Genomic DNA, 21584 nt, shown 5'->3' with positions numbered 1-21584 from the left:
TATAATGACAAGTGATAGTTAAAATGAAGGCGTGAAAGTTATAGTGAACATGTTTTATCATGAACGAGTCATCACTATAAGGAATGAGTGATAGTTACAGTGAATGTGTGATAGTTATAGTAAACGAGTGATAGTTATAGTGGACGTGTGATAGTTATAGTAAACGAGTGATCGTTATAGTGAACGAGTGATAGTTATAGTGAACGTGTGATAGTTATAGTGAACGAGCGATAGTTATAGTGAACGAGCGATAGTTCTAATGAATGAGTTGTAGTTATATTAAACGAGTGGTAGTTATAGTGGACGTGTGATAGTTATAGTATACGAGTGATAGTTATATTGAACGTGTGATAGTTATAGTTAACATGTAATATCATGAACGAGTCATGACTATAAGGAGTGAGTAATAGTTATAGTGAATGAACAATAATTATAAGGAACGAGTGATAGTTGTGATGAATGAGTAATAGTTAAAGTGAGAGAGTGAATGAATGACAGTCATAGTGAATGAGTAATAACTATATTAAATGAGCGATAGTTACAGTGAACGAGCGATAGTTATAGTGAATGAGTGATAGTTATAGTGAACGAGTGATAGTTCTAATGAATGAGTTGTAGTTATATTGAACGAGTGGTAGTTATTTAAAATGGATAGGTGATGAGTGGCTTCGGGAGACGTGCACGCCAGTTGTAATTAGTACACCATGAGAAGGTCTTGGATATAAACTCGGAGATGGCTGTGGGAACTGGGAAAGAGAACTTAACACGTTTTCGGATAATAACTACGATTTGTGACAGTGACAACGATAATAAACGTACAACGTACATAACTTGATTGACCACGAAACCTGCGGCTGCACAAGGCGTGGAGGTCCTGATGGTTTGGCCTCCTCACGTTTGGCTTTCCTCGCTTTCTGCATTCCTTGAACATGAAGACATCTCGTTGGTATGGCAACGAGCATTCCGACAAGGGGATGGCGATGCACACCCACGGTGAGCCGGGCGGACAAATGTACCCATAATGAGTCGGGCGGACGAAAGTACCCATAATGAGTCGGGCGGACAAATGTCCCCATAATGAGTCGGGCGAGCAAATGTCCCCATAATGAGTCGGGCGGACAAATGTCCCCATAATGAGTCGGGCGGACAAATGTACCCATAATGAGTCGGGCGGACAAATGTACCCATAATGAGTCGGGCGGACAAATGTCCCCATAATGAGTCGGGCGGACAAATGTACCCATAATGAGTCGGGCGGACAAATGTACCCATAATGAGTCGGGCGGACAAATGTACCCATAATGAGTCGGGCGGACAAATGTACCCATAATGAGTCGGGCGGACAAATGTACCCATAATGAGTCGGGCGGACAAATGTACCCATAATGAGTCGGGCGGACAAATGTACCCATAATGAGTCGGGCGAGCAAATGCACGACCGAAACAACTGCGGTGTGAATGAGTGTCTGGTGGTGCCGTGCAGGTCATTCGTGGTGAAATTGTTGTTGTTGTTGTTGTTATTGTTATTGTTATTGTTATTGTTATTGTTATTGTTTGTCCGAGGAGTAAAGACCTTTGGGTCACGAGTCCACGGCCACGATTTATCACCTCACAGCCAATCGGAAAGTTCCTTAATCCTTCTGTGAATTTCCACCTGGACGACTGAAAATCGCTCACACTCTCCCGCGAGTCCCGCCCCTCCCTCCTAGTCCGCTGGATCTCCCGCCCCTCCCCTCCTAGTCCGCTGGATCTCCCGCCCCTCCCCTCCTAGTCCGCTGGATCTCCCGCCCCTCCCCTCCTAGTCCGCTGGATCTCCCGCCCCTCCCCTCCTAGTCCGCTGGATCTCCCGCCCCTCCCCTCCTAGTCCGCTGGATCTCCCGCCCCTCCCTCCTAGTCCGCTGGATCTCCCGCCCCTCCCCTCCTAGTCCGCTGGATCTCCCGCCCCTCCCCTCCTAGTCCGCTGGATCTCCCGCCCCTCCCCTCCTAGTCTGCTGGATCTCCCGCCCCTCCCCTCCTAGTCTGCTGGATCTCCCGCCCCTCCCCTCCTAGTCCGCTGGATCTCCCGCCCCTCCCCTCCTAGTCCGCTGGATCTCCCGCCCCTCCCCTCCTAGTCCGCTGGATCTCCCGCCCCTCCCTCCTAGTCTGCTGGATCTCCCGCCCCTCCTCCTAGTCCGCTGGATCTCCCGCCCCTCCCTCCTAGTCCGCTGGATCTCCCGCCCCTCCCCTCCTAGTCCGCTGGATCTCCCGCCCCTCCCCTCCTAGTCCCCTGGATCTCCCGCCCCTCCCCTCCTAGTCCGCTGGATCTCCCGCCCCTCCCTCCTAGTCTGCTGGATCTCCCGCCCCTCCCTCCTAGTCTGCTGGATCTCCCGCCCCTCCCCTCCTAGTCCGCTGGATCTCCCGCCCCTCTCCCATTTCCGTCCCTCTGCCCAATCTGTGAAACGTGATCCTTCCCGCCGGAGGCCAAGGAGGTGGAGACGACACAATCCGCCCTCATTCCTCACTTCCTCACTCTGTACATCTCGCTGTCCGTGGGTCCGAGTTCGTGTCCCTTCGTGTACACAGCCGATCATCGCCATGTCCCTCGCTTAGCCGTCGATCTCCACGTGGCGCTCCGACGGGAAGTTTGGCGCGAAGTTTCCAAACTCGAAGCGGCGATGGGGAACGCGGGCACGGCCGGACATCGCTCGGGTACGTCGTGTGCTGGGTGCGGGTGATCCGTGCCATGACCATGTACTGTATTTAGGTATTTACGGGAAGTGAGGAGCTTTGTAACATGTCGATTTGTCTTTAACTCCCAGTACTCCGTCTCTGTCTCTCCCATTCCGTGGCAGCGTCACTCCCACATCTGTCTCTCTCTCTCTCTCTCCTCTCTCTCTCTCTCTCTCTCTCTCTCTCTCTCTCTCTCTCTCTCTCTCTCCTCTCTTCCCTCTCTCTCTCTCCTCTCTCTCTCTCTCTCTCTCTCTCTCTCTCTCTCTCTCTCTCTCTCTCTCTCTCTCTCTCTCTCTCTCTCTCTCTCTCTCTCTCTCTCTCTCTCTCTCTCTCTCTCTCTCTCTCTCTCTCTCTCTCTCTCTCTCTCTCTCTCTCTCTCTCTCTCTCTCTCTCTCTCTCTCTCTCTCTCTCTCTCTCTCTCTCTCTCTCTCTCTCTCTCTCTCTCTCTCTCTCTCTCTCTCTCTCTCTCTCTCTCTCTCTCTCTCTCTCTCTCTCTCTCTCTCTCTCTCTCTCTCTCTCTCTCTCTCTCTCTCTCTCTCTCTCTCTCTTTCACTTGATGATATCCGGGTTTCCATGGGATTTTGAAGGAATTCTTCAGATCTCTTTCTTTCTAACCTCGAGTTCAACTTTTATCTTCACCAACTGTATATCTCGTTTTCGTTTCTTCTTCATTTTTTTTTTAATAATTTCCTCATCTATACATCCTGCCCTCCCCCCCACCTCCCTCCCCTCCCCCCCCTTCACCCATTTTGTCCCATCACCCCCCCCAGATCCCCCTCTTGATCTTGTCCCATATCTTCCTGTTGTACAATGTACAGTTTACCCCCACCCCCCCCAATTCCCCCATAATCACAACACTATTCATGTTACCATCTGTGTCATGGTATCTCTTAGTTCCCTTTTCCACATCGATGGTCGTTCTTTGTGAGCCCTCTCTCCCCCCCTCCTCACCCCCCCCCCCAATTGAAGTTGTCATTGGTTGAGTTCAATCCCATGCTGGTGTCGAACAGAGAGTCAAGTGCTGCTCGTACACCGTGTCGTGCATGGAACTGCAGTACGTGCGGTCTTGCAGGGTTTACCAGAGTAATGTTTTCCTCGTGTGCGTACGTGTGGAGTGAGCGCATGATGGACATTGGTGAGGGGGGCTTCCTGTTCTGGTGGGCTTTGAGGCGCCAGGAAAGGCTGCCCCAGTACAGCTCAGACTCTTCACATCCTCCACGTCTCTCATCTCATCATTCTCCAAGCCTCTTCCCCTCTTGGGCTTTGATTCAGGAAGTGCTCTTTCCTTTAAAAGCTTTGGGACTACTCTCCTTATCACCATATTTATACCCACCTTGCACCGTCCCATAACTCTCTACCTTTTCCCAATACTTGTTACCCCCCCAGTCCCTCCTCCCCAGCCCCCCTGCCCCAACACCTTTCTCAATACTTCTTACCCCCAGCCCTTCCTCCCCAGCCCCCCTGCCCCAACACCTTTCCCAATACTTGTTACCCCCCAGCCCTTCCTCCCCAGCCCCCCTGCCCCAACACCTTTCCCAATACTTGTTACCCCCCCCCACCCTTCCTTCCCAGCCCCCCTGCCCCAACACCACCGCTCATCGATACTGTTCATGCCTCCACTAACATTCCCTCCTCGAAATTTCCTCCCTTCTTCTTGAGCCTCATTTTAGTTTTGCAAACCGAGCTGTTCCTGCTTCTATCCTTTCGTACTTTGCTTTCTTTTCTTCATCTTCATGTTTTCTCTCTCTGTTCCATGTTTTCCCTCATGACGTTGTACTTTACCTCCCACTGTCGCTTCATTCCTCACGCAACCTTGTGGACCCGCAAGCGATCTGCAAGTTTTTAAAATAGCTCGACAAAACAGACCAGGGTTGTGGGGGGGTAAGGGTGCTTTGTTGTGCATTTTATTTATTTATTTATTTATTTATTTTATACCAAAACTTTGCCAAGGAACATGGCAACGAAGGGGAGCCCAAAGCACCCACATGTCTTGGGGTGGTGGATCTCGACTTGGAGACTACTCGGGGCGAAGAACTCTACTCAGGGTGAAGAACACCACTCGAGGCGTTGATGACTACTCGGGGCGAAGAACACTACCCAGGGCGTTGATGACTTCTCGGGGCGCCTTTCATGTGTCTCTTCCCAGCAAAGCATTTGATGGAGCCTCACGTCGGACAAGTTTACTGCTTCTGCCTCGTGCTTTGCTCATCGTGCTGTCACATCCTTTGCGTCTCTCTCCCAGCGTTTCAACATGGACCTTGTCTCCGTCTCTCAACATGGTTCCGTCATTCGTATGTTTTGGTCGTTCCATCGAGCCAACGGACACCCGTTCAGTGTTTTCTTCAATGTGAATCTTCATCTACCTGTCCAGCACATGTTCCCTTTACTTGAACACACGTGCTGAATGGCCTGGAATCGGCGCAGGCGACAGTGCGGTTGTTTTTTGGATTCGTGACAAATCATCGAGCAACATTTTCAGGAAAATCACTACATTCTGTTGGAATGGAGTATTTGTCGACCATGAAAGATGGGTGTTATTTGGACGGAAAGCCTGTACAACCCTGCTGTGTGAGTAAGGCCGAAATATAATGGCCAGGTGCATGCACTCGTTACGATTCCAAAGGAGTTCCATGACTATCTCTGAAAAAGGGCACCACACATTTCAATGGACGTCACCGAGGCCGAGCCTGCGGGGGTTGCGATATTTGGGTGTTTGCACGACACGAGCTTCCCACACACGACGAGTGAAGAGATTCTTCTTGTAAAATGAACGCAGATGTTTGTCGAGGTTAATTTCTCGATATTGAGGAAACTATGCTTGCTTGCCAGGGATGAGGTCATTGTCCTCTTGTTTTCGCTACTCTTTACAAGACGATATATATATATATATATATATATATATATATATATATATATATATATATATATATATATATATATATATATGTATGTTGGTTTGAAGCCTTTGTTGCACATTGATCATATCCAAATAAAGGGAGCAATGTGAATGTGGTGTGTTTTGCTTTTTTTTGTTGTACACTCGTTCTCTTGCTCGTGTTTCTCCTTCTCACATTTGGACAAATGTTGCCCCGTTTGCTTTTCTTTTGTCTGGCTTTGTATATGTCTGCCAAGGCAGTTTCTATGACGTGGAATGTTGTAGGGTACGGTGCTTACCACTCATCCATGTTGTTGTTCGGCACGGTGCTTGTGACACCCATGTTTGCAGGATATGATACTTTCCATGCACCCATGTCGGTATGGGGTTTGGTACTTGCACCGCAAACAATCCCAAAGGAGAAATAGAGTGTTATATGCACATCATGAACACTGATTCCTTTTTTTATGATTACTCGAGTGTTCAGATTGATGGGGAAAAGTTTTGGTTTCCTTGATTAAAACTATTAGTGGGTGGGGGAAGAGTGTGGTTGGTGGGATTTGTGCTTTTTCAAATGGGGATTGAATAAACAGGATCATCGGACAATGTGCATGCACAGTGTACCTGTCTTTGAATGATCTGTCATCCTGGTGTTTCACACTCATGGCGAGGCATCTACGTGTGAGCCACCCCTCACGTGTATGTTAAACTGATTGACCCATCTACAAACACAATTTGTGGATATTATTGATCCCATGGTGTGTTTCGTGATAAGTAGGTGAGTTATCGCAGACGCTGAACAAATTATAAAGTCCCATCCAAATTGCCTGCGGTCAGTCAAATGCCAGGCTCGGCTATGTGGTCTTGAAAGACCTGAGCCAAAGACTTTTTTCCCAGTTGACCCCACAAGGTTGTGTGAATATTTGGACCTGTTGAAGGACTGAGACACAGAGACCATTTGGCCAACTTTACCTAAGTCTTACCCACAATGCAACATTGTTGCGTTTTCCATGCAGAGCAGATGAAGATGATTCTGATCAACGCGGATCATAAACATAGGTGTACAAAACACACTAAAAATACAGCAAGCAGAGGGTCGGCGTGGAATAACTGCAAGATTGGCCAAAAAAGCGACTTCCTGTCAACACAGAGAGAGAGAAAAAAAAAATCACTAAATAATGGATTATGTTTATTTAATTATTTCTCCAAGATTGATCAAAAAGTCGTTCATTTGAGTGGATATTCAACGTGGCCACAACCATGCACGATCTGAAGAACCACGGCTGTCCGCTCGCTCCGTGCTTGTGTCCGTCTGAATTGTACATCTGAACAGAGGGAATATTCGATGAATGGAACGTGCCCTTCGATGTACCCGGAGCCCACATTTTTACTCCTTTAACCCACTTGCCAGGTCCGCATTCGATACCGCTGTCTGGCATTGTGACAATTGCTCGAGTCCAATTTACAATTGTCATTTTGACCTTGTCCCCCACCATAAAAGTTATCCGTATGTCCAAATGTAGGAAACCTCTTTGTAAATAAATCTTCGTTCCCTAAAGGTGTTCACGTTCTTCCGCTAATTGGCTTCACAAACCCAAGCAAGTATTTCGCATCTAGGAACATGGACCCCCAATTTCAGTAAGATCTGGGGAGACTTCCTGGCCAACTGATTATTTGTATTACATTGTATCACATAATATAAGCGACACGCGTCTAATATCACATTTAATTACCTTACACTTATGTTGAGACACTCTAAAAGGAAATAAGTGTTCTATAACGAGCATCTTTAACCCACGAGGAGTCATTTCCACAACAATAGCAAGGAATTATTCCGGTACACAAGGGGGGTACAGAGCAGGTTCAGAGAAGTGTCTGTTGAGCAACATCACCGGATCATTGGTCGGTGATTACAGTGAGGTGGCGGACTTATTTAGCAGTTATTTTGCTTCAGTGTTTATTGAAGAAGTCAAGGGATTCACCAATACCTGAGAAATCTATCTGAGGGGGTGAGGAAGGGCTATTGGAAGAAGGTGGCAGAGCAGATAATCGTCATGTGATGTCAGTTGATATCCTTGGAGTCAGGACGGGTACCATCGGATCAGAGAGTAGCAGTGAAAGAATTTCAAGAGTTGTAGTGTAACAGCATTCTTTAATAAAGGATCCAGATAGGAATTGGGCAGCTATAGATCTGTTAGTTTAACTTTAGTTGGCGGGAAGATGTTGGAGATGTTAATTGGGGATCGGATGATTGGGAACCATTGAGATCAATATACACTGATTGAAGACGGCACACAGATTTATTAAAATGGAGGTCATGTTAAAACAAAATTCGGGTTTTATGAAGCGGTTTCTAATTGGCTGGATGAGGGAAGTTCACTGGATGTAACATATCTCGATTTGATAAGGCACCACAGGAGGAGGTTTTTAGTTAAGGTGAGGGCGTGTGGTGTAGCTGGATGGATTGGAAACAGAATTGGTGACAGGAAGTAAAGTGTGTGTGTGTGAATGTGAGGACATCACGTTCCATCCATCCATTGGGACCATACTCTGTGCACAGCATTGTTGCTGCCGAAGCAGTCTCCTCGGCTATTGAGCACAATCCTGGACGGGTCACCACTCCGACACAGGATACCAGCAAGCTGGCTCTCATTTTGCCGACATCAGAAGGATGACGAGCAGAGTCAACCCCACCTGGTATTTATTCAACAGAAAAGTGAGATTTGAACTCAGGATCCTAGGATCCCAAACCCACCACACGAACCATTAAGCCAACACCAGGCATGACATCACGTTGAGAGGTTATAATTAGTGTGGTAACCCACGGGGTCAGTACTGCAACCATTATTATTCATCATTTGGACGATGGAGTTGAGTCAATTTTCCAAATTTACAGGTGACACACACCTGGAGGTAAGTTAGACAACAGTGAGAGGGGGCTGATTCAATGCAGGAAAGTCTAGATATTTTCGTTAAGCGGGAAAATGATTGTCAGATCAAAGAACAGTGACAGGACCAGGGTCCACAGTTTCAGGGTGATAATGTAGGAATCCTTTCACTCACACATTTGGGTAAACGCATGCCATGGTCTCTCTGGACAGGTAATATCAGTAGAAAGAGTAGATAGGTTTACATTAGAACTAGATCTCTACCAATAATTATTGGGGATAGAGGGTGACATGGAAATTTGGCAGGAATGGTCGGTAGCTGAGGCATGGATGGGTTATTGTATACCTGCGTCACTATTGCAATGTCTGTGAGATGTGTCATGGTCTCGACAAAAGGTGAACGTGCTGTCTGTGTTTGTTTCTGCCTCACCTTACTACTAGGTTTGCCCCTCCTCCCTCCCCCCCCTAAACTCCCCCCAAATTATTTTTGTGTCTGTTTGTTTATGGAATCCAAATGGTTAAATATGCATTTAGTGTAATTGTCCGTAGCCTTTTAAAATGATTTTTCCCCCTGGCTTGGCCTGTTTAGTGTTCCCATTGAATACGTGGCTCACACTGTGGGATCTCCTCCTTCCTCTTATCTTTAACGGCCACAATTATTCCCACGTTATTGTGGGGTTGGCTGGGGAAAGTTTTTATCCCAAGTGTTTCATGAACCGGCTGAGCAGGTCTGACGTTCGGCTGAGGTTATGGCAGGAATTATAATTTGTTCAGGGTGCCGCCGATAGCTCGCTTACTTTTCACGAAGGACCTTGGGATCTTTAACGTGCACAAAATAATGCTGGCAGACGAGGGGGCCCAAATGTGTGAGTTTGACGTCCATCCGGAGGACGGCACACGCGTTGATGAACCACCACGCCTGTGAAACACCAGGATGACCGTTTATAGCTGGGTCAGGATTCAAACCTTGGGTTGACTGCTTAGAGGCAAGTGTGTACCTCTAGGTCTATACCATCCTTCCAGCTCCACTCTCAATGCTGGAATGCCAGGTTCAAATCCCATATAACTTCTTGTGTTTTTTTTGTTTTTTTTTGGTCCATGGTCTCCTCATGTCTTTACCATCTGTGTGTGTGAACCTTAAGTCAATGTTTTTTTTGAAAGTCTTGTTCTCTTCGCATTTTTTCAAGTTGGCTGCAAGTGTAGTTTGCTTTGGAATGAGGCATCGGTTTGAAATTGTTACGTAACCCTCAAGCGGAAAAGATAGATAGGAATTGACTTTTTTGTTGTTTTTTTTTGCTTATGCGGTTAAGGTTACACGAGTGGTTGTGAAGGTAGAGCTACTGACCTGTCCTTAATACGGATCAGGATAACAACTCTCAACTTCGAAGCTTGAACAATTTTTTTTGAATCGTCAATCGTATATACATATGTTAAACAGTCATTTGTATTTGTATTCGTACTTATCACCTGAGTCTTCCACCAGGTACCACGAACAACCACCACCTTTTGCTACTGGTTATTTAGCCAATTTGACAACCAACTGCTGACCCTGCCTAACAACCCGTTTGTAGCACTTTATCAAATGCTTCGTGGTAATTTTTTTTAAGCGATCGAATCCACCATTTCCATCAGCTGATGCAACCATGGCACGATCCAAAGACACGAGTACGTTGTTGTGGTTTCTTGTACTTTTATTAGCTACCCCTCCGTTGTGATCTTGTGAAGTCTGTACTGGCTCTTAATGAATCTTTACCGTTCTTGGCTTGCTGGTAAAGCACATACAAATGGTTTCCATCACCACATCGGTCTCATTCTCATGTATTATTTAATGGTGATCACAAATTAGCTTGCTTCATTCACTCGTGCACTCTTTCTGCTCTCTTGTTATCCATCTTCCCTCACAGAGGAAAGTCCGAGAAGAGAGCAAGACAAGCAGAGTCAGCATGGCTCGACAGCGTCACCGACCAGCAAAGAGCGGATGTTTAATTTTGGCATCGGAAAGAAGAGGCGATCAAAGGATGGCTTTCATACCCGCACGCGGTATCGACCCAACTCATTTATACGCAGCGGTACCATCACCCGATCCCGTTCAGAGGGCTTTCTCAATGAATTGGCCTTTCAAGAGGTGAAGCTGAAGGCACTGGAGGACCAGAACAGGAAGAAAGACTCTGAAATTCAGAAGCTGCATGAGCAGTTTCAGGTTATGACCAGACATTCCAGTGGCCAGGATAATGGAGTTGTGACCCCAAAGAGGATGGAGATGGCGTCATCGGGAAAGGAAGAGGACGAGAGCCTGTACAATGCTCGAATGATGGGAGAAGAAAAGGTTGAAATGGCAAATAAAAGGGTGCAGGCTGTGGAGAAGGAGCATCAGGAGCTTGAGGGAAACTACAAGAACCTGGAGCAGAGACTGCAGTGGCTTTCGGAAGAAAACTTGGAGTTAAAGGAGAGACGACAAGCATTTGAACAGTGGAAGGCTCGGACTCTTGAGAAAGAAAAGGACATGGAGACTGAGCTTCACATGTTGAGAGAAAAGCTACATCAGAGTATGGCAGAAACACGGACGATGCAGTCTCGCATATCAGAGGTATGATCTTGTGATGGATTCTGTCTCCCTAACGGGCGACACGAGACCGCCGGAGATTCACTCCCAGGATGCTGAGCGGAGGTGTTCTGTGCACGCGTGACTAATTTGCGGGTGGTGTGGTTATGTATTAATCATTGTAACTGTGTAGTGTGGATGTTTAGGCATGTGTGTACCATTTTAGGGGAGACTTCATGATGCAGGATGAGATCGCAGCTCAAAATGCACGACAAGTGTTTTTAAAAGTGAGAAATTTAATAAATAATAGGGTTGGGAGGTATGGGAAAGGGAAATGGCAGTAATAGTAGAGACAAACCGAACAGTGGGATTTACGGGACAGTAACAATTTCCCGGCTATTCTGAGCTCTAATCTTGTAACGTCAGACTCGGTCAGGAACACAGGATGCATGGGAGAATGGACAAAAGTGTAAGCGAGTGTGCGTGTGGTCTTTCCTGTGAAGCGCTGGATGACACGGCACAGAGTGTGGCATGACTTCACACCCCTCTCTTGGTCTAGCATCTCCCTTCGGTGTCTGCGGTTCTGGCGATGCCCTCCCAAGCTGTCTCCCGATTGCTGCACGGCTCGCTATCCATGGGTCCTGGGCTGTGTTGTGCGAGGCGTGTCTCTCTGCTGTCCCGGGCTGACTGTCTCTGGGTGCGAGTGTCGAGCCTTTTTATAGGCAGCCCTTTGCCCCCCCCCCAGCTCCTCCCCTCCCATTGTGTGGGTGTCTTCCATGCACTCTTGTAGCGCTGTGGTACAGTGCCTTCAGAAAGTATTCACACCCCTTGACTTTTGTCACACTTTGTTGTTGCAGCCTGAATTTGAAATGGATTAAATTTAAATTTTTTTGTGAAGAATCCACCCCAAAATACCCCATAATGACAGTGGAAACATGTTTTTCAATTTTTTTTAGAATTTAATTAAAAATGAAAAGCTGAAATGTCTTGCGTCATTAAGTATTCAACCCCTTTGCTATGACACTCCACAATGAGAGCTCAGGTGCACCCAATTTCCTTTGATCATCCTTGAAATGTCTCCACAATTTGATTGGAGTCCACCTGTGCTCAATTCAATTGATTGGACATGATTTAGAAAGAAACACACTTTTCTATCTGAGGTCCCACAGTTGACAGGGCATGTCAGAGCAGAAAATCCACCATGAAGTCCAAGGAACTGTCGGTTGAACTCTGAGATAGAATTGTGAGGAGGCATAGATCTGGGGAAGGGTATAAAACAATTTCTAGTGTGTTGAAAGTTCCCAAGAGCACAGTGAGCTCCATCATTAGGAAATGGAAACGATATGGAACTACACAGACTCTTCCTAAAGCTGGCCGTCTGACCAAACTGGGCAAAAAGGACCTTGGTCAAGGAGGTGACCAAGAACCCAATGACCACTCTGACGGAACTTTGGCTAAGATGGGAGAATCTGCCGGAAGGACAACAATCTTGGCAGCACTTCACAAATCTCAGCTTCATGGGAGAGTGGCCAGACGGAAGCCATTCCTGATAAGGCACATGACAGCACACCTGGAGTTTGCAAAAAGACACGTGAAAGACCTTTGAGAGCATGAGGTAAAATAATCTGTGGTCTGATGAGACAAAAATTGAACTCTTTGGCCTGAATGCAAAGCGCTATGTCAAAGCGCTATAAACCGAGTACAGCTCATCACCCATCTAACACCTTCTCTACCATGAAGCATGGTGGTGGCAGCATCATGTTATGGGGATGCTTTTTAGAGGCAGAGACAGGAAGACTTCTAAGGATAGAGGGAACATTGAATGGAGCCAAATACAGGCAAATGCTTGAGAAGAACCTGCTTCAGAGTGCAGAAGACCTTTGACTGCGGCGAAGATTTACATTCCAACAGGACAATGACTGCTCCGGCGCATGCTCCCATACCTAACCTAACCTAATGACCCCAAGCATACAGCCAAAGCAAAACTTAAATGGCTTCAGAACAAGAACGTGAAAGTCCTTGAGTGGCCCAGCAAAAACCCAGGCTTGAATCCCATTGAGAATCTGTGGAAAGACTTGAAGATCGATCGCTGTTCACCGACGCTCCCCGTCACACTTGACAGAGCTTGAGCAAATCTGCAAGGAAGAATGGGAGAAAATCCCCAAATCCAGATGTACAAAGCTGATGCAGACATACCCAAGAAGACTCGATGCTGTAATCACTGTCAAAGGCGCTTCTACAAAGTATCGACTCAGAGAGTTGAACACTCATGTAAATTAGACATTTCAGCTTTTCATTTCAAATTGATTTGTAAAAATTTATAAAAACATGTTTTCGCTTTGTCATTACGGGGTATTTTGTGCCGATCGGTGACAAATTTAAATTTAATTCATTTTAAATTCAGGACTTAACACAACAAAATGTGAAAAAGTCGAGGGGTGTGAATCCTATCTGGAGGTTCTGTCGTGCACGCGTGACAGCCATTTGTAAAACCCGGGTGAGAGGCTTGAACTTGCACACGTGGTGAGGGCCAGGTTCATGCGGCATGTGTGTGGGAGGTGAGAATCGACGATGGGGGTGATTTTAGAGAAAACAGATGGAAGGTCAGGAGAAGAGACAGGCACGAGGGTGGAGATGATGGGGAAGCTAACTGGACATTCGATTCTGGTCGAGGCTAATTGGGGTTCACAAACACTTATCTAACACTCATTAAGATATAACTAATGCATTATCAACCCCTCATTAACCCCTAAGTCACTTTCCTAACAATATTGTTGTTCATCGGAATTGCACCTTGCCTTCAACTTTCCCTGTGGTTCAATCTCAACGCTTGTATCATGGAAGTTTTCTTGTCAATTATTTTTTGCGTCATAGAAGGAAGGGTCCATCGACATGTTGTATCCATGTTGTATCAAGATCTCTTCCCGACTTATTTATTTATTCACGAATTTGTTTCTTCAATTTTTAACTCTGGAGTAGGTTGCTGCAGAGAACGAGATGCTGAAAATGCAGCTCGGTGCAAACGAAAGCGACTCGGTCCCAAAAGGGTTGGACGTGAATATCGGGAAGAGCCGTGTGGACAACGAACAATGTGGAGATGTGCAACCGGGCTGTGAGGCAGAAGCAATGCGTCTCCGAACAGAACTCGGCCTCCGTAATGCAGAGGTGGCAGAACTCTGTGAGAGTGTGCTGGAGCTGGAGGATGCTCTGGAGCAGCACCGCACGGTCAAACTGCATGATGACCACAATGTGGCAGAGCATCTCGGTAAGTGAAGGTGATTGCATCAGTCATGGTTCTCTAACTCTTAAACATTCACATCAATTTGATCCAATCGTTTTTGGCGAAACATCGTTGTCTGTGAGGGAGGGGGGATTCCCAAAAGCTGTTGGACGTCATTTGATGTCCAACAGCATCGTTTGAGAGTAATGTCTGCTTGGTTAGTAATGGAATTAAGCTCTTTTGATACGAGTGGACCTTTTTGGCTTATCTGTGACGCTCAATGATGCGATCCGCAGTGCTGTTCCGTCATGTCATTTTGCAAATGCCCAGTGTATCAAAACCTTCTCTCAACCATTTGATTTGGTTTGGGGGATTAATCTGCATTTGTCCGACAAGACATTTGTGCTGTAAAGTTTGGTCTTTGTTCTTGTACGATTTGTATGCGTTGTCTTTGTCTCCAGCTAAGTGTCGATGTTTTTATTGTACTACTACATGGATGTGACATCATTGTACTGATGGGGGTCACCAGAGTTGAGTTTTTGTTTAACTTTTGCTTTGTGCTGTCACCCACCCTATCATGGCATCCTTTCAGGCACAATCAACAGTTTGGAGGAAGAAAACCGTAACCTGCGTTCACAGCTCAAGGATTCTAAGCTGAAGATGCAGGTGGGTGTTTTCCCCACGGCTGTTTTTTCCTTGTCTGTTTAAATGAGAGGGTTTGTGTTTGTATTCAATTTTCTTCCTTTCAACCTTGTCTGCACATAGGAAGCTGAGAGCGAATGGAAGCAGTTCCAGTCAGACCTGCAAATCGCCGTCGTCTTAGCAGACGACCTCCGTATCAAGGCGGAGGAGGCAACAGACAAGCTGCGGGAAGAGTTGCAAGAAGCTCGTCGGCTCAAGGGAGAGCTTGAAACAGAACTGTCTGCAAGTGCAATGGCAAGGTGCTTGTACTCCAAAGTATTGTGGGATCGGAATTGTTGTGCGAAAGTTAATGAAGTGGAATCTTTGTGTTGACATTATTTAACAAAAAGTGTAACTTGGGTACATAGAATGAAGAACTAGTCTTGCTCTTGAAAGCTTGTGTCAGTCTGCATCGGTGGACAGGTAGAACAGTGGATGGAATCGCCATAACATTGATCAAGTATGCTAACTACCGTGGGAAACATGGATAACCTTGTGATTTGGGAGTTTACACTTCGTCAGAGCAAAAATGAATTCTTCAATTTGCTAATGGATATGACTTGGGATGTTTATAACTGCATCAACATATTTCTGACATTTTTAAGATTAGTGTCTGTGTGTATATTTTACTTCTGTGCACTCTCAAACTGGTCGAGAAAATTAGTTTAAAACCTGTGGTTGTATTCGGGGTGTACCTCGGAAGGTTTGAGCTGTAAAAAAACAAAAACATAACCCCTGGGGTTCCTGGATTGATTCCTTCCCCAAGGGATGGGCTGCACTGCTAAAAAAAAAAACCTACTTGATGGGCACTCTTTGACATTGCGACGTCGACAGATATGCCTCCGGCCCACATTGTTACATCATTATACATACTTGTGGCAAGTTTGATTTAAATCCCTGAACCCAGATTCAAAATATTAAATAATTCTGCCTGCCAAACCATGCTTCCAATCAGGTTGAAATTTAATACTTGTATTCCCTATGACTACGAGATCATAACTTTCAGGTTTCACATTGATTGATGAAGCGGTTCAAGAAAAAGATTAAAAAAAAATTTTTTTCCCCGTTCAAACCAATATGGCTGTCAGACCATGTGACATTAATTAATTCGTGAACACCCTGGTAGCCCCAACGCTTGAGGAACATATGGCTGAAGTTTCCCCTCAATCTGTCAAGCTTTTCTGGAGAAGATGATTTTTAGAGGTTTGAGGGTAAATCCAATATGGCTGCCAAACCATGTGACATCATAGTTGGAGAGTTTTTGTTCCTCATGAATAGGCGATCATACCTGTAAAGTTTCACCTCGATCTGTTCAGCCGTTTCCGGCGTGCAGATTTTTGAAGGTTTTATGTTAAAAATAATATGGCTGCCGAACCAGGTGACCAATTATGTTATCAATTTTCTTTTTTTTTTACAATTTATCCCTAGATGACCCTCAAAAATGTTCATACTGATCGGAAAAAGCGTTTGACGTATGCATCATGATGTCATAACGAAGCCACCTATGACATCATTAAAAAAAATAACACTTGTTTCCCATGGGGAGTACTTGCCATATGCCAAGTTTCAATTTTTTCCATGGAGCGGTTTCGGAGGTAGAGGTTCAAAGTTTTTCCTTTTTTGCAACCTGGCTGCCACACCATGTGACCAATGACATCATAATTTTCATAAAAACATTCTACATGAGTAATTACACCTATGGTGAAAATTTTGTGTCGATCGGATAAGTGCTTGCAGAGAAAACTGACAAAATTAGCACGGACGTACGTATGTAGGGACGGAGGGACAACCCAAAAACATAATGCCGCTGGCGACTTCTTGAGCGGAGGTATAAAACACTTTCAGAGTGTTTATGTTGGTACAAGTGATAATGCTGGTTAGCAGTTCAGCAGCTGGTGCACGGATTTCTCCTTTTGGTTCACGAGCGCCAGCCAGAGTGACCACTATATTCGTTATGTCTGTGTCTGTCCAGAGCGTAACTCCGTGCACTTTGATCCGATCTTGATGAAACTTGGTTATGTGTTCGATATCAATGTCTAGTTTTGTTTTCCTGGATGAGGGCGTGCTACGCCCATTGTGGACGGAGCCACGCCCCAAAAATAACCATTTTTAGGGGGTAGTCGGATTAAAAATCTATCCTCTCCTCGGGAATTGACTGAATAGAATGGGTTCTTCGGTATTTGAATAGCAAAATTAATTATCTAAAACTTGTCGTTGTCGAATTTTTCATTTTCGTCACAAGGTCAAAAACTTAGAAAATTGCGAATTTTGACATAAAAATCAGACGACCACTCAAACTTTGAGAGCTAGGATGACAATATTTTTTATGGATAATCTTGAGGTCATTCCCCACCGAAAGTCTTGAAACCATTTTTCTCTATCTCGTACACCTTGCCCGTGGCGCCCCCTTCAAGTTTGTTTTCATGCTGATTTCATCAAAGTATGGATAATCCGAGGAGTGCGAAATGCCATACAGCCTATATGACATTATATTGTTCCTGGAATGTTCCAGAGGAAGTTTTGCACCAAAGGTCATAATCCTTGACCTTTGACCTTTAAAGGCCACAAAGGTCAAATTTTCAAAGTTGTAGGAATCGAACCGGGTTTTTGACCTTCTTCGACGAACTAACTCCAATAAGCTATAGCACGTATCCTGTTTCCTTATTTTGATGTCCACCACATTGTTTTGTGACCTTTAAAGGTGATGCAAAGGTCAAATTTTGAAAGTTGTTGAACGAAACCGGGTTTTCGACATTTTGCAGCTCATAACCTGTCACCCGTACCACATCATGATGATCATTTTTATAACTTGGTCAAACATCATCACATTGTCTCATCCTTGACTTCTGAAACAATCTACATCGTCAAATACCGCTCGTGAACCATCGTCGTCTTCAGACTCGTTTTTTTTTTTCAATTGGTAGTTTTGTTTTTTCACAGACTGCAACTAAAAGCTGGAAATACCTTTTTATCTGAATACATGTGTAATACCGTGTGGTTCGTCCCAGTCACCTCGTTCGAATCTGGCGAGTTGAGTCAAAGCGACTGCAATGGTTGACTGTTTTGAAAACTCCTGCCCCGTCGGATCTCATATCTAAATGCCACCTTACCGTCCAGATTAGGAGCCCCAAAGTGGCCCAACATCACTCCACTCGGCATCTTGTGTTTAGATATAATTAGGCCAGACAACTTAAGACCCATGACATGGTCTTTGGTGCGGTATGGAGACCACAACCAATTAGTCTATTAATGGGCCCTATGTAGCCACTGAATTAAGCAACCAACACAGCCAGAATTCACCCCTACACCACATACCATATATTTAACACAGATGGAATACAGTACTGTCATGGGGAAGGAAGCAAAAGAAGCAATCAATCACGTATGCGATAAATCAACAATGATAACCCCTTAACCCTCTACTGATACGTGCTCACGAGACAACGAACAAACGGGAATTCTTAAATAGCCTATACCTTAAGGCCTCAGATACACCACATGAGATAGACAAAGTGGGTGCAGACAGGACTGAAGAGAATTGCGGGTAAATCCCATGCAGAGCCTGGTAAACGGGTTCCGCCAGTCCCGGCAGCTCCAAAGTGAGACATCTCTGCTGTGACTGTGGAGGGAGAGGTGTGGCTCTGGCTGGGTGGAGCATGGCTTTGCCTTCAGAGCTCGAGACCAGACACAGCCTTCGGCTCAACGTTCCCAGGTTTCTCCTCTCCGTTCTTTCTCACCGCCATCTTTATCGTCTCCAGTGTGCATGTCACCGATGACATGCCATGCCCCTCCCCACTCACTCACCATTGGACGCTGCTTGGCTGGGTGGACAAAGCGACCCCTCCATGATCCTTCGGAAGGCTCAGCGGGAAGTCATGCAGGTTACGACCGGCGCATAGACTTGCACCTGATGGCCTATCAGAATGCTAAAAGTCACATAAGGTACAGATTACAGATGGAAAAATAGGGTCAAAACGATTGATAATTTCAGACAGACATAGGGCTGGTACTGGGTATATGTCGTCTGTCTCAACGTAAAAGAGCCGCATCTCTCAAATCACAATTAATTACTTTGCGCTTATGCTCGAAATTCATTTTAAAGGAACTAACTCCTCTATTTTATGCATTATTAACCTTGTGTAACCATTTCAACAAATAGATGAGATTATTGAAATGCTCCGCACTTGGACAAATGCTGTGATGATACCGTCACGCCAAGGTCATGACTGCAAACCCAGAAGGGCCCCTATTAGTGCACAAATGTCAAAGTCAAAAGCTGTCAACAAGCAGATGAAAAGCGATTTCATCTCCTCTCCCTGTCAAGGCTGGAGTACCCGAAGGCAGTGGCAGTGTTTTAGGCCACATATTATTCCTAATCTTCATCATTGATCTCACTGACTCTGGAAAATCTTCTTTATCTCTTTGATGACTCCACTCTCTGCCTTGACATCTCTCATCCTTCTGACAGACAGACAGACAGCAGCCTCTTCCCTCTCCTCAGACCTTAACAAAATCACAAACTGGTCAAACACAATTTTGCTGATGTATCCATGTAATCCATCCTTTGCCTTCTCCCTCACAACTCATCGTTACCTGCATCCCTTGTTTGTCCGTCTACGTCTACTTTCTCCCTCTGCCCTGCTGTTGGTGTTTCCCCTTTCTCCTGTTCCCTTTGTTATGTTGTCCTAATTTGATCTGTGTATAATCGCTTTTCCATGAGCCGAGACTATGTTTAAAAAAAAAAAACAACTGCCCTGACATTCGCCGACATTCAAGGCATTTTTCAGGAATGTATCCCCTGCGAATAGCGGAGTCAGACTGTGTGTGTGTGTGTGTGTGTGTGTGTGTGTGTGTGTGTGTGTGTGTGTGTGTGTGTGTGTGTGTGTGTGTGTGTGTGTGTGTGTGTGTGTGTGTGTGTGTGTGTGTTTCTGTATATGTATATAAATAAAGATCAACCTACGTCTCTCACCTGTGAATGGAGGGAATATCCAATCAGATCTCACTTAATCAACTACACCCGGGTGGCTAGGATTATATAGTCCGAGCCACCTGGGAGTTGTTTTATAGATAAAATGCCATGGTCTCATGCGGTTTGACGGTGACGTGTTTCACTCTTTCAGCAAAGGCAGCACTATAGTGCAAAGATTGCTCTGTTTTACTGACCAAATGCTCCACAATTTTGGCCAGGAATTTGGATAAAGCATGCGATGGTCCATTAATACAGGACATACTGAGTGGTAGCGGGATTCCTTCCTTCGGTATCCTGTATTCCTTGGGGGCCATTCTGTTGCTGCTGTATAACTGTTTCTATTCCACGGCCGATAGTCTTCCCGTTGCCTTAATTCTGGCGAGCAGTGAGTTTAACCTTTGTTTCTCCTGTTGTTGTTCGATCAGAGATTAACCACTCGGAGGTAGTGTTCAATCCAAACTGATGTATCTAATGAATAAGATTCATCGGATGTCTGTGTGTTCGCGTTTTTTTTCAAGGACCGCTAGACCGACAACCATCAAATTTGGCACACAGCCCAAGTCCAAACCGGGATTGTCCTCAGGGTATTTTCATCCACCACCTGTGCATTTAAATATCACTTTTCTGGCATTTTCATTTATATACAATCTCGTTGGTTAACACATATCACATGACATGTAACATGGCCGTGCGATGTCTGTGCTGTCGTGTCGTGCCATGTCCATGATGCTGTCATGCCGTGCCGTTTTGTGCCATGTCCATGCTGCTGTCATGCCGTGCCGTGTCCGTGCTGAAGAAACAACCATCGCTTTAACTGTTGTACAATCTCTGCCAAGCTACTCACACATGTGCACGGGCAATTTGAGTTGTGGTACGGTACAAACGGCGTCCCGGGGAAGTATTAAATGGGACTATCCCATAACGTACAGGACACCTGGTCAGCCTGCGACGGTTGGACAATGCATTTGTCACCCATTTTGTCTGTGCTGTCTGAGGGGCTCCCCTGCTTCTTCCACTTCTCACTACCCTCCCCCCAACCAGGCAATGCTGGGTAACCCTGCTAGCTGTATTAATGTTGTGTTTAGTTATTGCAGGCTCATGGCCTTCTGTGTTGTATTTGTTTTTTTAAACTAGAACAATTCTAGATTGATTAACTGGAATACTATTTCTCATTTCTGTGTTGCACATCCTACGAAATTACCTCTGCCACCGAAGGTGGACGGAGGTTATGTTTTCATCCCTGTCTTATCTGTCCGTGAGTCGGACATCTAAAAAAGTTATGGTCGGATTCAGACAGGTTGGGTGTGTGACAAGGACGAGTTGATTCGATTTTGGAAAAAGATCTGAATCCGGATCCGGATACAAGAATTTCTTTTTTTATTTCTAAGTGATTCTTCATTGAAAAGGCCAAAAACGGTCCAGAGCATGACATCTCAAAAACTAGTAAACGGATGATGACAAAACATGGTGGTTGAGTTGTGAGATGACAAGAACAGGACGATTCAATTTTTGTTAGGCCGATCTGCATCCGCACCTTATCAGTGGGATACAAAGCGTGAACCGTTCAGCCTGGTGGAAGTATGCGCTCTCCCGGGTGCTGTTCTTGGTACCTCCCCAAGCTGAGGTGAAGGAGGTTCTGTTTTCACCACTTTCTGTCTGTTTGTTTGTTTGTCTGTCTGTCTGTTTGTGTGCAGGATATC

General features: G+C 45.6%; 1 protein-coding gene across 5 annotated transcripts in view; it reads left to right on the top strand.

Annotated features, from left to right (window-relative positions):
- The first annotated feature begins 914 nt into the window (after positions 1 to 914).
- The window catches only part of LOC147011231 (cytospin-A-like), a 72726-nt gene continuing 52056 nt past the window's right edge, over positions 915 to 21584 (top strand). For 4 of the 5 annotated variants that reach the window (XR_015052507.1, XM_085860244.1, XM_085860242.1 and 1 more), the window contains exons 1-5: positions 915 to 993; positions 10377 to 11059; positions 13994 to 14279; positions 14827 to 14900; positions 15000 to 15175. Coding sequence is in view for 4 of the 5 variants with exons in the window: in XM_085860244.1 (XP_085716370.1) it covers positions 930 to 993; positions 10377 to 11059; positions 13994 to 14279; positions 14827 to 14900; positions 15000 to 15175 (1283 nt within the window). In the remaining variant the exon portion in view is untranslated. Of the gene's footprint in view, positions 994 to 2386; positions 2689 to 10376; positions 11060 to 13993; positions 14280 to 14826; positions 14901 to 14999; positions 15176 to 21584 lie in introns of those variants that run through there. The other variant, XM_085860243.1, reaches the window with a different exon arrangement.

This window comes from Eptatretus burgeri, chromosome 16 (assembly GCF_056783735.1).
Source record: "Eptatretus burgeri isolate ZD-2024b chromosome 16, Ebu_testis_v1, whole genome shotgun sequence".
Classification (NCBI taxonomy): domain Eukaryota; kingdom Metazoa; phylum Chordata; class Myxini; order Myxiniformes; family Myxinidae; genus Eptatretus; species Eptatretus burgeri.
This window is presented reverse-complemented; position numbering and strand designations above follow the sequence as displayed.